Source organism: Sciurus vulgaris, assembly GCF_902686455.1.
Source record: "Sciurus vulgaris genome assembly, chromosome: 14".
NCBI lineage: Eukaryota > Metazoa > Chordata > Mammalia > Rodentia > Sciuridae > Sciurus > Sciurus vulgaris.
In genome coordinates, this window is record NC_136475.1 from 43,444,774 (window position 1) to 43,458,270 (window position 13,497).

The 13,497-nt window shown below is 34.6% G+C and overlaps 1 protein-coding gene across 6 annotated transcripts in view; it reads right to left on the bottom strand.

Annotated features, from left to right (window-relative positions):
- AFTPH (aftiphilin) overlaps nucleotides 1–13,497 on the bottom strand; it is a 63,625-nt gene that overhangs the window by 15,756 nt on the left and 34,372 nt on the right. For all 6 annotated transcript variants that reach the window (XR_013759141.1, XM_079110450.1, XM_079110449.1 and 3 more), the window contains 4 exons: nucleotides 12,334–12,485; nucleotides 8,987–9,113; nucleotides 8,319–8,375; nucleotides 3,671–3,793 (listed from right to left, as the gene is read on the bottom strand). Coding sequence is in view for 5 of the 6 variants with exons in the window: in XM_079110450.1 (XP_078966576.1) it covers nucleotides 3,671–3,793; nucleotides 8,319–8,375; nucleotides 8,987–9,113; nucleotides 12,334–12,485 (459 nt within the window). In the remaining variant the exon portion in view is untranslated. The remainder of the gene's footprint in view (nucleotides 1–3,670; nucleotides 3,794–8,318; nucleotides 8,376–8,986; nucleotides 9,114–12,333; nucleotides 12,486–13,497) is intronic.

A 13,497-nucleotide genomic window follows, 5' to 3' on the forward strand; every position in this document is an offset into this window, starting at 1 on the left:
CCTGAATCTACACATGTGATACAGAACTACATACACATATACCAATGTCACATTCCTGATTTGTACCTCAGGGAATAGGAGATTTCTCTGTGTTATCTTTGCAACATTCTGTGAATCTATAATTATTTCAAATAAGTTTTTTGTTTTTTTTTTTGAGGGGGTGGATACTGGGGATTGAACCCAGTGACACTCAGTCACTGAGCCACATCCCCAGCCCAATTTTGTATTTTATTTAGAGACAGGGTCTCATTGAGTTGCTTAGTGCTTTGCTTTTGCTGAGGCTGGCTCTGAACTCTCAATCCTCCTGCTTCAGCCTCCCGAGCTGCTGGGATTACAGGTCTGTACCACTACACCCAGCTCAAATAAGTTTTTTAAATGCTGTTAAAAGCTCAGTTTAAAACCTACCTGGCAAGATTAATAAACATTTAGAAAAGATCTTTTTGAGCTGATCCCAAAGCACAAAACTCTAAGCATTCTAGCAGGTTCAACTTATTCCTTTTTTGGATCGACAGGACCTTCTACTTATATTCAACAATGAATGGATGGACAAAACCTAGATAGGTGCAATAACAAAATTTCTGGATAAATGAAGCAAGCCCTTTTAACATGTCCTATCTAAATAACATCAAGGATCTGGGTGCTAAGAAATGTATCAGTAGTTTGCTGGAATATTAGCTTCCCACAGAGGTATATAGCATGTTGAGGATATAACCAAAATTATAAAAATGGGTATGAACATGAATCAACATTTAGTGGAAGTGAAAATAAAAAACTATGTAAGCAAAAAAAAAAAAAATGGCTACTGACATTTACAAGTAAGGCAACTCAAAGAAAGCACTATGATGAAGCATTTTAAAACAACTTGAAGCAATGTGGTATGAATGATTACTGCAGAGACAAAAGCACTAAGAAAACAAGTTCATTACAAAAAGAATGAATATGCAGAATGAAGACCGATTTGGATTTTAGTCCTAGTGGTATCACTAATGTATAATTTAGGGCAAGTCACTCAAGTTTTCAAATATTTTCGTACTGAAAAAATGGAGTATGGTATTAGATAATTTTTTCTTCTAGTTTTAAATTCTGATTCACAACTAAAATAGTCACATCAAGCAGTCCAAGAGAAGTTGTTGCTAGTTTGATTACTAGTTTGATTACTCCTTGTCAGAGATTTCACTCTATTGCAGTGAATGAAGTGTGGTTTAAGTATCTATTGAGAGGGTAATCAGTAATGGCAGCATGAATAGTGTGACCTTGAAATTCTGGGTGTAGTGGGGCAGGCATGTTAATCCCAGCAGCTCAGGAGGCTGAGGCAGCAGGATATGAGTTCAAAGCCAGCATGAGCAACTTAGTCAGGTCTTATGCAACTTGATGAGACCCTGCCTCAAAATAATACAAAAAAGGGTACCACCATTACACATGAACTGCCTTTTCAGGTAAAAGTATCTTAGAAAAAAAAATACCATTAATAATTATTAATAAGCATTTTAATTCCTCAAGAGATACAATGGTTACAAGAAATCAAAGCCAATCTGAAAACAAAAAAGTCCAACACAACCACATTCAACATGTATCAAAACGGACAGAATGGGAAGATTCAAAAGCACTGTCATAATGGGAATTATATTAACAGTGCTGTTTGAAGGGGTGGGAGAAAAAATGAGGTACTGAACAGATTTTTCTTGACATGTTTTGCTAAGCTTGTAGTACTACAGGATGGAGCTGTTTCATTTGGAAAAGATGATGACTGGGAAGATGTTAACAGTATTACTGCATGACCAAAAAATAAAAACTAAATTATATAGCATGCTAAAGACTAGTGGTAAGAAATACCATTTTATATAAGGAGAATCTTTACAATCCACTTCAGACGTTAACTATTTTGACCTGAATCAGAGGTGGAGCCAAGCAAGGGTCATAAAATTCAGTGGTGGAGGTCAGGCATCTTGGCACAGAATTATAAATTAACATGTGTTCTTTATTACATCATCTGGAATATGTTTTTAATCAAATCTAAATCAAATTATATATAAGATGACAAGCTGTGAGGTATAAATAAAATGAAATGCATGAGATCAAATCAATAAGGTGCAAAAATGACAAGCAACAGTTAACTCCAATAAAATATACAATAGCTTATGGGGCTGAACATGTGGAAGTGGTTGGATGGAGAAAGGAAGGAGGCAAGCAAAACTTAGCAATAAATGTCTCAGTAAGAAAGCTATATTTTCAGTAAATGTCCCAAGTAGTTACCTTCCTAATACCTCAACACTATAGAAATAAAATGTTGACAAAAGTAGAAGTGTAAATGTACTATGGGAAATGTAATTTTGTAATCTGCGTAGATAGGGCAGGCCTGTGATAGCAGATAGCCAGAGGGTACTATGAGGGAAATGAAAGGAAGTTAACTAAGATTCTATCTACTGAGATATTTTGCCTAAGCCACCCTGTCTGCTTGCCCAACCATCAATAAAGCCAGGCACTTGTACACATCAGGTTCCCTTGTCCATCAATTTTGTGCCACTAATTCGATGGGTTCAAACAGATGTTTAAAATCATGCCCAAGAATAAATCACAGTGGTATGCAGCAGTAACATTAGATGCTTCTTGAAACAGGTGAGATGTGGACCTATAACATCATTTTCTAAAGTATGTTCTTAAAAATACTGGTTCTACAGACGTTATGATTCCTTTCTCCCCTGCCACTATAAAAGGGTCCAAGGGTCAAGTAAATTTGAGAAATGATTTAGAATTAAATAGGATTATTTACTGTATGATTCTTCAGAATCTTTACTGTGTGTGTTGCTAGTTTCCAAGGGTGATTATGAAGGTATAAAAATTATTTCCCAAACTTATTTTACCCTGGAACCTTGCTTTAGGGGACCACTGCTTGAGATTTCTGTTCAATGGAACATACATTTTGGGCAAAGCTATCCAAAAGTATATTTTTGTGTTAAGATATCACTGAAGATGATATTTAAGCTTAAGAAATGATGTACATGGCAAGAACATGGTTTAGAAATGTTAATGTTCACTAACAAAACAATATTTAACCAGCACTGAGTTAGTTTCTAATTTGATGTGGGAAGAGTAAGCAAACCAAAAAGGCCCATTTTCTCTAGGTAGAGAGGGTAGATAGAGAGGGTAGACTTTAAAATAAGCATACTGGGCTGAAATAAAACCTGTGCTTAAATGTGCCAAAGAAGTAAAGCATAAGAAAGGTAAGACAGCTTTTGTTGCTTTCTAAAATTTCACAGGACTTCAAGACAGACCATAGCAGACTTGAAGAATTGGTATAAATGCAGTGTTTCTTATTGTTTTTTTTTTTTTTTTTTAAATTCAGCACTTACCAGATTTGAGTCAGTAATTATGATCATATAATATTCAAACTGCAATGGACTTTTGAGATCCCTTCTTCAAACTCTTCATTTTATAAATTAAGAGACTAACACTTGGACTGGCTTAAGAATTTATCCACAATTACCCTATTTTCATATTGTGCCTTTCTGCTTTTGAAAATTAGATAATTTGATCATTGTATTCCAAGGAATGCTAATTAACAATCAAAACCATGTCCATCATCAAATTGAAGTTGTACAGTAACGATAAAGTGCATGTGGACATGTGTCAATATATGCAAAACACATCTATATAAATGTGGATATTTTACCTGGAATTGATCAGATGTACATGTGTTCATCTCTGGTGTCAAGGTGGTTGTTTGACCAATGGAAGCGATTTTTTCTGCAGCAGAGAGTGGTTTTAATGGTTCCTTGGTGGGCTCTAACATGCCCTGAAAAAAGTATATTAGCCATTAATGAGTGGGTGAGGGAAAATCAATCCATAAACTTTTTTATAAAGTTACTATATTTCACTAAATAATCATCACCATTGCATAATCATTGCACCCTATTTTTTCAGTACAAAAACTGGTTTATAACTTTATGCTGTACATCACATAGTATAATTCATTTGACTTGCTGCTTAAAAGGTAAGCAGAGTTGCAATGCATACACCATTGATATATGAATGCACATTTGTCTTCTCATGCACTGTGAGCTGGGAACCTAGAATTCTCAGTGCACATGCATAGTCTGCATATTTCCAAAGCAAACTTGTGTAATTTATTTTGAGTGTTGCAGTATTATGGTAAACACATGAGTGGCATTAAAGATGGCATGAAAATGAAACCAATGATAGAAGTGCAGAATCTTTCAATGCAGAAGATTAAATTTTGTAGTCTATACTTTGCAACACTGTAGTAAATGTTCACAAGTGTAATATTTCAACTATAATACACAAATCAATAGCTAATGTGTTAACCTTTTTTTTTTTCCCAGAGCAGAAAAATATTTGCTAAACTGTTATGTAGAAATGATGTTCATTCAATTCACAACAGCCAAACTATGGAACCAGCTTAGGTGTCTGTCAGTGGATGAATTGATAAAGAAAATATGGTACATAGTCACAACGGGGTTTGTGCTCATCCATAAAGAAGAATTAAATTGTCATTTGCAGAAAAATGTATAGAACTTAAGAACATCATGTTAAGCACTGTAAGTCAAACTCAAAGTCAAGGGTTGTATGTTTTCTCTCATATGTACGAGCTAGACAGGAAAAAGGAAAAGGGGTGCGTGCTTTGGGTGAGAACTTCATAAAAACTGAAAGGAGATCAAAAGAGGAAAGGGACCACAGGAGGGTAAGGAGAAAAACTGTGGAATGATATTGATAAAATTATATCATGTGCATGTATGAATATGTAACAATGAATCCCACAATTATGTGTGTTGATTTGGACATTCAATCTTAACATATTCATGAGTATCATCAATGACAGTTTAGTAATACCAGCACTATTTTTTTTTTTTAAAGGAAAAAGCTTCACAAAATGATCACATCCTACTTTTTTGTGGGGGTGGATACTGGGGATTGAACTGAGGAGTACTTGACCACTGAGCCACATCCCAAGCCCTATTTTGTATTTTATTTAGAGACAGGGTCTCACTGAGTTGCTTAGAACCTCACTTTTGTTGAGGCTGGCTTTGAACTCATGATCCTCCTGCCTCAGCCTCCCAAGGTGCTGGGATTACAGGCATGCACCATTGTGCCTGGCCCTACTTTTTGAAGAAAAAAAAAATTGGCATAAAATCTACAATGGTGAATTAGTAGGAAGAACGAAGTTTACTTGGAAATCACTAAAGACATTCTGTTTACAGAAAATCTTGTAGCATTATAATGGGAACGACTTCACAATTGTAACTTTATAATCAAATGTTTTTGAAGCCAGATCTTATATTTTAAATCAGACATTTTAAAGAACATAGTTACTACTGTCACACAAAAGCATAGGTGCAACTTGGAATGATGGTGTGCAAGAATCCAACACTTGTTTATTTTCGGAGGGGGATACTGGGGATTGAACCCAGGAGTGCTTAACCACTGAGCCACATCCCCAGCTCTTTTAACATTTTATTAGAGACAAGGTCTTGCTGAGTTGCTAAGTGCACTGCTAAGTTGCTGAGACTGGCTTTGAACTTGAGATCCTACTGCCTCAGCCTCCCTGGTTGCTGGGATTACAGGCATGCGCCACTGCGCCCGCCCGGCAATCCAACACTTATGATGATTAAGAACAAAGTTATAGAAAAGGGCCACATTTGTGTGCCCGGAGAAGTGAGAGCCGATTCTGAAACACTCCATGCTATATAGTGAGGTCTACATCCTTTAATGTCAATTTAGAATTTAGTCTTGGACGCCAATGAGGTATTTGGTTTTGTTTTGTATATGCAGTGTTGGACTTAGAACCCAGGACCTTGTATATGCTAAGCACACATTCCACCACTGAGCTATACCCTCTACACAAGGGATATGAGTTAGTATTTAGTTTCTCAGACTGGCCTGGTAGAGGCAGTGCCATTTCAGAGGGGAAACCATCTTACATATTTCAGTGCCTTCATTACAAATCTTTGACAAAAAGACATTCTGAATGGGTTATAGAAACTGGGGGAAGGATGAGGTGCTGGATCAGTGCTTCGCATCAACAAAACAAAAAATGGATAATCCAGGCTACTGGCCTGAAGAGTGAAGCATCTATAAGAAATAATACTTGATAAGCTCCTATTTAACAATTAAAGGTTATATCCTGGCAAAAGTCATCCTTAACTGGGGAAGAAAAATCAAAGTTGCCAAGTCAGTAATGCTAGAATCTGTAAATTTCTAAAAACAGCTTTCAGAAGAACCCCACTTTCCTATAAACAGGGAATAAGCTAATGAAGGCAATTCACAGATTCAATTCTTAACAATAGTACATGCGAAAGGTCTTAATCTAGCAGCTAAAAAAATGAAAATAAGTTTATGGTCTAACTCAATACTATACTGGCTCTCTAAAGTGCTCTTATGCAAGAACAATATACATATGCCAAACAATTACTAGTGTAACCCAAGCTTCTATTTTAAACCATCACTTAAACCAGTTGTTTTCAAACTGTAGTCTCCAAACAGCAGTTTGAGTGTCACCTGGGAAGCTGTCAGATGTGCAAACTCTCAAGCCCTATACTCCAAAACTAAGAAACTGGAGGTGGTGCCTAACAATTTATGTATTAACAAGTCTTTCAAATGATTCTGATACACATTAAAAAGTTTGAGAAACAGTGAATTAAATGATGATTTCAGGTACTATTCCTCCAAATGAGATTCAAAGATTATTGAACATTTCATGTGAAATGTACCATGGGAAAAATTTAGGTATAATTAAAATTTGATATTAGAATATGTTTCTAAATGAATACCATCACAAATACGGAGAAAAGATACACTTATATGCACTAAATCAACTGTGAGAATAAGGCTTATAAAGTAAAATTAATAATAAAGGTGATAAGGTAGAAAATTAAAGCATAAAGGTTAGCTCTAACTCCTCTCACGCCCCAAATTACTGGCTAATGTGCTGAGGTTACATATAGGCAATAGGTTACTGCCTTCAGGATACTGAATGAAAGTTCCTACGAATGAAATTCCTAGTTCCTGCTCAGATCATGACAATCTAACAGCAACCACCTCTTGAGTGTGATTCTTTCAGGGGGGGAAAAAGCCAAATAGCCAAAAAGTTAAATATTCTGGATCCTATTGACCTACAGCAAAAGAGAGCATAGGGATAATCAAGCTATTTTTAAAGAACAAGATAACTACTTATGAAAGGCAAAAATTGGCAAGAAAGCTCAAGCACAGAAAAGAAAATTTCATTAAAAAAAGTGAAATTTTATAATTCAATATCAGTTAGTGTTTACTCATGGAAAAAACGATGGAGTCTAAAAGAGTCAAGTTCCATAGCAAATTCACTTTCACATGTGCATGGGGGTGGTAAAATTTAGATTCCATATCAAGTGTTAGTTTTTCATTCTTAAACATAGTATTTTTTTCCTTATTTTCAAGTTATTGGTTAACATAACTTAAAAATTTTGAGTTCGATAGAACATTTTTATTCACCAATAACTCAATGACACACCAAAAAACACAAACATCAATCTTTAAAATGTGATTGGGGCTATATAAGGAACAATGAACATGACTTAGTTTTCTGAGACTACTTGGCATATCTGAAAAAACAAAATTTAATACATTTAAAATATTAATAGAGATGCGTCTTGGTTCTTATTGTTTACTATAATTTGGTATTTCCAAGCTTTTATGTATATCCATTGCCTTAATATTGCATTATTTAAAATTAATAACAATTAGATTAAAAAAAAACTAAGTTTTCAGATGCTTCAGTTTCTAAAAGCAAGTTTAGAAGAGAGTCCTTCAAAGGTACATTTTAAAGTTATAAGCACTAGTATTACTAAAAATAATTTTCAATTTAAAAACAGTATAGGAAAGTTATGTTCAATTCATTCTACTGTCTTTCCTATTCCCAATCCTCCTCCCTTCTCCCTTCATTCCCCTTTGTCTAATCCATGAACTTCTATACTATGCTCATATAAGAATACAGGACCAGTGTAACTCCACATCATGTTCAACCACAAGAATGGGAACAAAATTGTAATGGGTCGCACCCCATGTATGTATAATATGTCAAAATACACCCTACCATGTATATCTAAAAACAAAAACAAAAAATAAAACTATAATTGAGTACAGAAAAATGTCCTGAGACAAAGACCAAGGGCTTTATGATATCAAAAAGGATATTTTGCATGTGTGTGTATAAACACTAAATGTCAACACTAAATGTCAACTTAGACTTCTGTCATTCTATGTAAGATGATTTTACAAAATAAAAGCAGTCACTACAAATATGTGCAGAGACACTTCCTGGTACTTACCAATCCTGCTGCATACATGGGCACTATAACAGGCTGCTTCTTATTGCCCGTGAAGAGCTAAAAACATGTGTTAGAGATAAAGAACAGATTTAGTCTCCAAAATATACTTACAATGCTTTATTATATATATTGTAAGTGATTAATTAAATAAATTGTTAAATTGCCCATATGGAGTTTTAAAAAATCTCCTAGTTTCAATTCTCTTTTTTTGGGGGGATCGGGGGGGTGGGGTGGTGGTAGCGGGATTGTACTCAGGGGCACTCAACCACTGAACCACATCCTCAGCCCTATTTTGTATCTTATTTAGAGATAGGGTCTCACTGAGGTGCTTAGTGCTTCACTTTTGCTGAGGCTGGTTTATAAATTCATGATCCTCTTGTCTCAGCCTCCCGAGCCACTGGAATTAAAGGTGAGTGCCACCTCACCCAGCTTCAATTCTCTCTTTTTATAGTTAAGGGAAAATACTGAAACAACTATTTTTAAAAATGAGAAATATTTCTTGGAGAAACATTTAGGTAGATAGATGTTTAAAAGTTGGCATACTTAAAATAAAGGAACATTTAAATAAACTAACATTTTTTCTGAGGAATTAGCTTATCATGGCTTGAACAGAAGTATAAAATTTAAAAATCATTTGAAAGAATTTTTCAAAGTACTAACAAACTCACAATGTTTCGGGTGTCTATTCCCAAGGAGCACAAAAGCTTTTTGTTGCTATGGGAGCCGCCCCACTGATATCTCAAGCCATGTGCATCATGGATATCCTGTAGTTCAGTCCACACATCCAGCAGTTCTCTGCAAAGACCGTAATAAAGCCACCAACAACAGGTTATTCAAAACTTATCACTATGAATTGTACTTTTAATATGACTAAGACACACTATACATTCCAATTTACCTTGTGTCTACATAAATACACGACAGTTATGTGAATGAAATCAAGAGCCAATACTTATTAGAAAAGTAATTAATTCATATGAAACAGTATGCCAGTAATGAGTAGAAATGTAGCCTTTTATTATAAAATCAAAAGAAATCACTCAGCATTTCACTACCTTAATATAGCTATTTAATATTTATGTTTTCTCCTTGACAAATCTTGATCTACAAATACACACTTGCAATTATATCATATCCATGCTTTTGCATTTTTCAGATTTTAAGCATTTCCTTGTTTACAAATGTACAGTAGTTCCTCTTTAACTGTGGCTTCACTTTTGAGATTTCAGTTACTCATGGTCAATTATGGTTGTAAAATATTAAAGGGGAAATTCTAGAAATAAATAATTCATAAATTTTATATTTGGTGCTGTTCTGAGCATTTATCTCATTTCACTTCATCATATAGTTATTGTATCATCTCACATCATTGTAAAAGGTGAGTTCAGTACAATAAAATATTTTGACCAAACAGGCACAGCTTTTATTACAATAATTGTTATAATTGTTCTATTTTATTATTATTATTTTAAATCTCTTATCATGCCTACCTTATAAATAAACCTTTACCATAGGTATGGATGTACAGGAAAAAAAACATAGTATATATAGGGAGTTTAGTATTTGAGGTTTCAGGCATCCATGGAGTTTTTGGAACATATCACCTGAGGATAAGGGTGGACTACTATGACTTTTTCAACTGCTGTGTAATGTTCTATTAGGTTGATGCACAATTATTTATTTAGTTACAACCCTATAGTTCTAAGGTTTTGTTTTGTTTTGTTTTGTTTTTTTGTGGTTATGAGGATTGAACCTAGGGATGCTCTACACCCCAGCCCTTTCATTTATTTTATTTTATTTTTTACTTTATAGGGACAAGGTCTTGCTAAATTGCCAAGGCTGTCCTCAAACTTGCAATCCTCCTGCTATAGACTCCTGAGTTGCTGGAATTACAGGTATGTACCACCATGCCAGGCTTGGTAAGTCGTTCTTACTGTTCAGTTTTTAGTAAGTTAATGACTATCTTCCTGTATCTTATGGTGTATGTATTATTGTATGGTTGTACAATTTCCTTGGAATAAATCATGTGGATACAGATGACTAAATGAATCCAAGAATACAAATTATCTCTATATGTAGCATTTAAAACATATATACAACTAAATATTTTTAAGATGCACAATATAAAACTTGTTTTTGTCCCTTCTTTTCTCAGAAATTATCCCAGAATAAAAACCAAGTAGCAAAACGTAATCTCAATCTTCCATGAAATAAAGGGACATTTAAATCCTATATTACAAATACTGAGATCACAGAGAGGGATGAAGGAGCTGTAACTGATTTAGTTAAATAGGAGTGACCTGCAGAAGGGGAGGATGCTTAAAGAGGCAGAGAAAGATAAAATGCAGAAGAACAGCCTAGGAATAAAACTTTAAAATTAAAATGAGAAAGTCAATCTAGACCCTTTAAGATCTAATAATTAACAGGAGTTCCCAAAACAGAAAATAGGCAATTGACGAGGTAATAAAAGAAATGCTCAATACTCAGTAGAAGTCTCTAAATTGAATGGTCCTTCCTTATGGTCAGTCCAATGAATGAAAAAAAGATTCTCATCAAGATACTTTGTTGTAAAATTTCAGAACTTCAGCAGCAAAAAAAAAAAAAAAAAAAAAGATCTCAAACTATTAATTCAATGTGAAAGTAGAATAAAATAAAATTCTGTCTCCCAGGTATTTTTACCCCCTCAGGAGGTTATTAGAAAATGTGCTCCACCAAAATGGGATCTGAGCAAAAGGAAGTCTCAAGAGAACACATGCATAAGAGGCCTAGACAGAAACCATTCTAGATATGAGGAAGATAACAGGGAGGAAGGAGAGCTCTGTGAGCTTCAGGGAAAAAAAAGGAAGGAAGGACAACCTGATAGTTTTGCTCACAAGTATATTGTACTAACAGGCTGCTGAAAGTTAGGGAAAGACTTAGTAAATGAGAAAGACAGGCAATAACAGGTGAAGTATTCCTTATAAGAAATGGCTGGGACCAGAAGTGTTTCAGATTTTAGAGATTTGCTTAGTTAGGCTTTACCAATTGTGCATCCCTTATCTGAAATGTTCCAAAATTGGAAACTTTTTCCTTTTTTTGAGATGGGACCACTGTGTTGAACAGCTGGCTCTGAATGTATGTAAATCCTATATTACAAATACTAAATGCTCAAGAGACCCTCCTGCTTTAGCCTCCTAAGTAGCTGGGATTAACATGAGTCACTTTTGTGCCCAGACAAAATTTTAGAGTATTTCATATTTTGGACTTTAGGATTATGGATGTTCAAAGTCCAAGAGAAAGTTGGGTAAAGGAAACAGGGGCTTAGCAGTGAACAAAATTTACTTGATCATACTAATAATTATAATAATGAAAATACCAAATAAGAAAAATAACCAAAAATCTAAGTATATCGGGAAGATGAAGGCAGAATGGCAGAGATAAGATCTAAAGTCTTATTTATTACACTAGGAAATAAAAAGATAATACATGATACTGACTGATTAAAGTACTGATTTACAATATCAAAAGAAATAGTTCAAAAATAGAGAAGCTGGGCTCAATGGCACACACCTATAACCCCAGTGGTTAGGAAGGCTAAGGCAGTAGGAGCACAAATTTGAGGTCAGCCTCAGCAACTTAATGAGGCCCTAAGCAACTTAGGCCCTGTCTTGAAATAAAATTTAAAAAACGGCTGGCGATGTGACTCAGTCAAGTGGTTAAGTGCCCCTGGGTTCAATCCCTGGTACCAACAAGAAAAGAAAGAAAGAAAGGAAACAAAACAAAACAAAACAAAAAAACCAGGTTTTTTGTTTTCATTATGTCTTTTTTTGGGGTGCTGGGGATTGAACACAGGGTGTCACACATGCTAGGCAAGTGCTCTACTGCTGAGCTACATCCCCAGCCCTTCATTACAAGTCTTTTAGCAAAACATGACTAAATTTCAACACATAACCTTTTAGATCCTTAACGCTATCAGAAAATTTTATAAATCAGAACAGCCAAACCACATGGTATCTAAAAACTGTCTGCTACTTACCCGCTTTCAGCTAAGGCCTCTCTCGTTTTTATTGGCAAGGTGCTTGTTTCCAGCAAGTGCTTCAGGGATATAACATTCTCTTCAGCATTAGGGACAAATATGGAAGGAAAACATGCTTCGAAAATTCGTTCCAGGCGGTTTAGTAAAGCTGTCTGCATCAAAATATCCCCAAAAAGTTTATTTACATTTCTCCAATTGTAATAATGTCTAGTACTATCATTAAAACAAATGCATATACCTTGTACACTACTGTAAAAAAGTGAGGGAAATCCGCCACTCAGGTACAAAAAACACATGTAATTACTCATAGAATAATCATTCTAAAGGATTACCTGAAGTAATCATGGTGATGATATAGCAGGTGACAAATATCGAAGTTTGAATAATGTGTCCAAAGCCAAACCGAAAATAAACAAAGAAAAACCAAACAGAATTCATATTCTTTCCACCATGAATGTACTCCAGATTTAGGAACAATGAGACTGTATACTTGTGAAAGTATTGTGCTATTACAGCAGATCACTATCTTTTTCTTGGACATAAACACTTGAATTATAAAATCCTTTCTGAAATATCTCTGCTGCTAATATGTATAAACAAAAGCAGGAAACAAAGTCTCAATCTTTACTGATTAGAAAATTAAAAACAATTTTCATTTTGGTGATCTGTATTATCTTCTAGACACTGTTTCTCTACTCTTCTTTGTTGCATGTGTATGTATATTTTAAAACAGAAACTATCTTATTTGCAAGTAAAATTTGAATATTCCATATTTTCACCTAAAGAATAAATTTCTTTGAAGTATTTTTTATTAATTCAAACTTATTGGATTTATTTAACTTTTTTTTTTGGGGGGGGAAGGGAGGTAACACCAGGCTTACCGCACATGTGCAACCTGTAGAAATATTCATTCCTATTTTCCTAACTGTATCGTAGACACAAGCAAGATATTTTCAAACTCTGCCCAATTCACTATTTAAACATCAAAGAGGAATACAAACTGTTAATGAGTTAAAACCAGCAGGAAGAGTAAGTGTACTATCCAGTCATTTAAAAAAAAAATGTGAATGCTTAATTTCTGTTGTCTAGTACAGTCAGGAGCCAAGAAAAATAAAAAAATAAAAAGGAAAAAATTTCATAAACACATTTTCCAAACCCAAATCT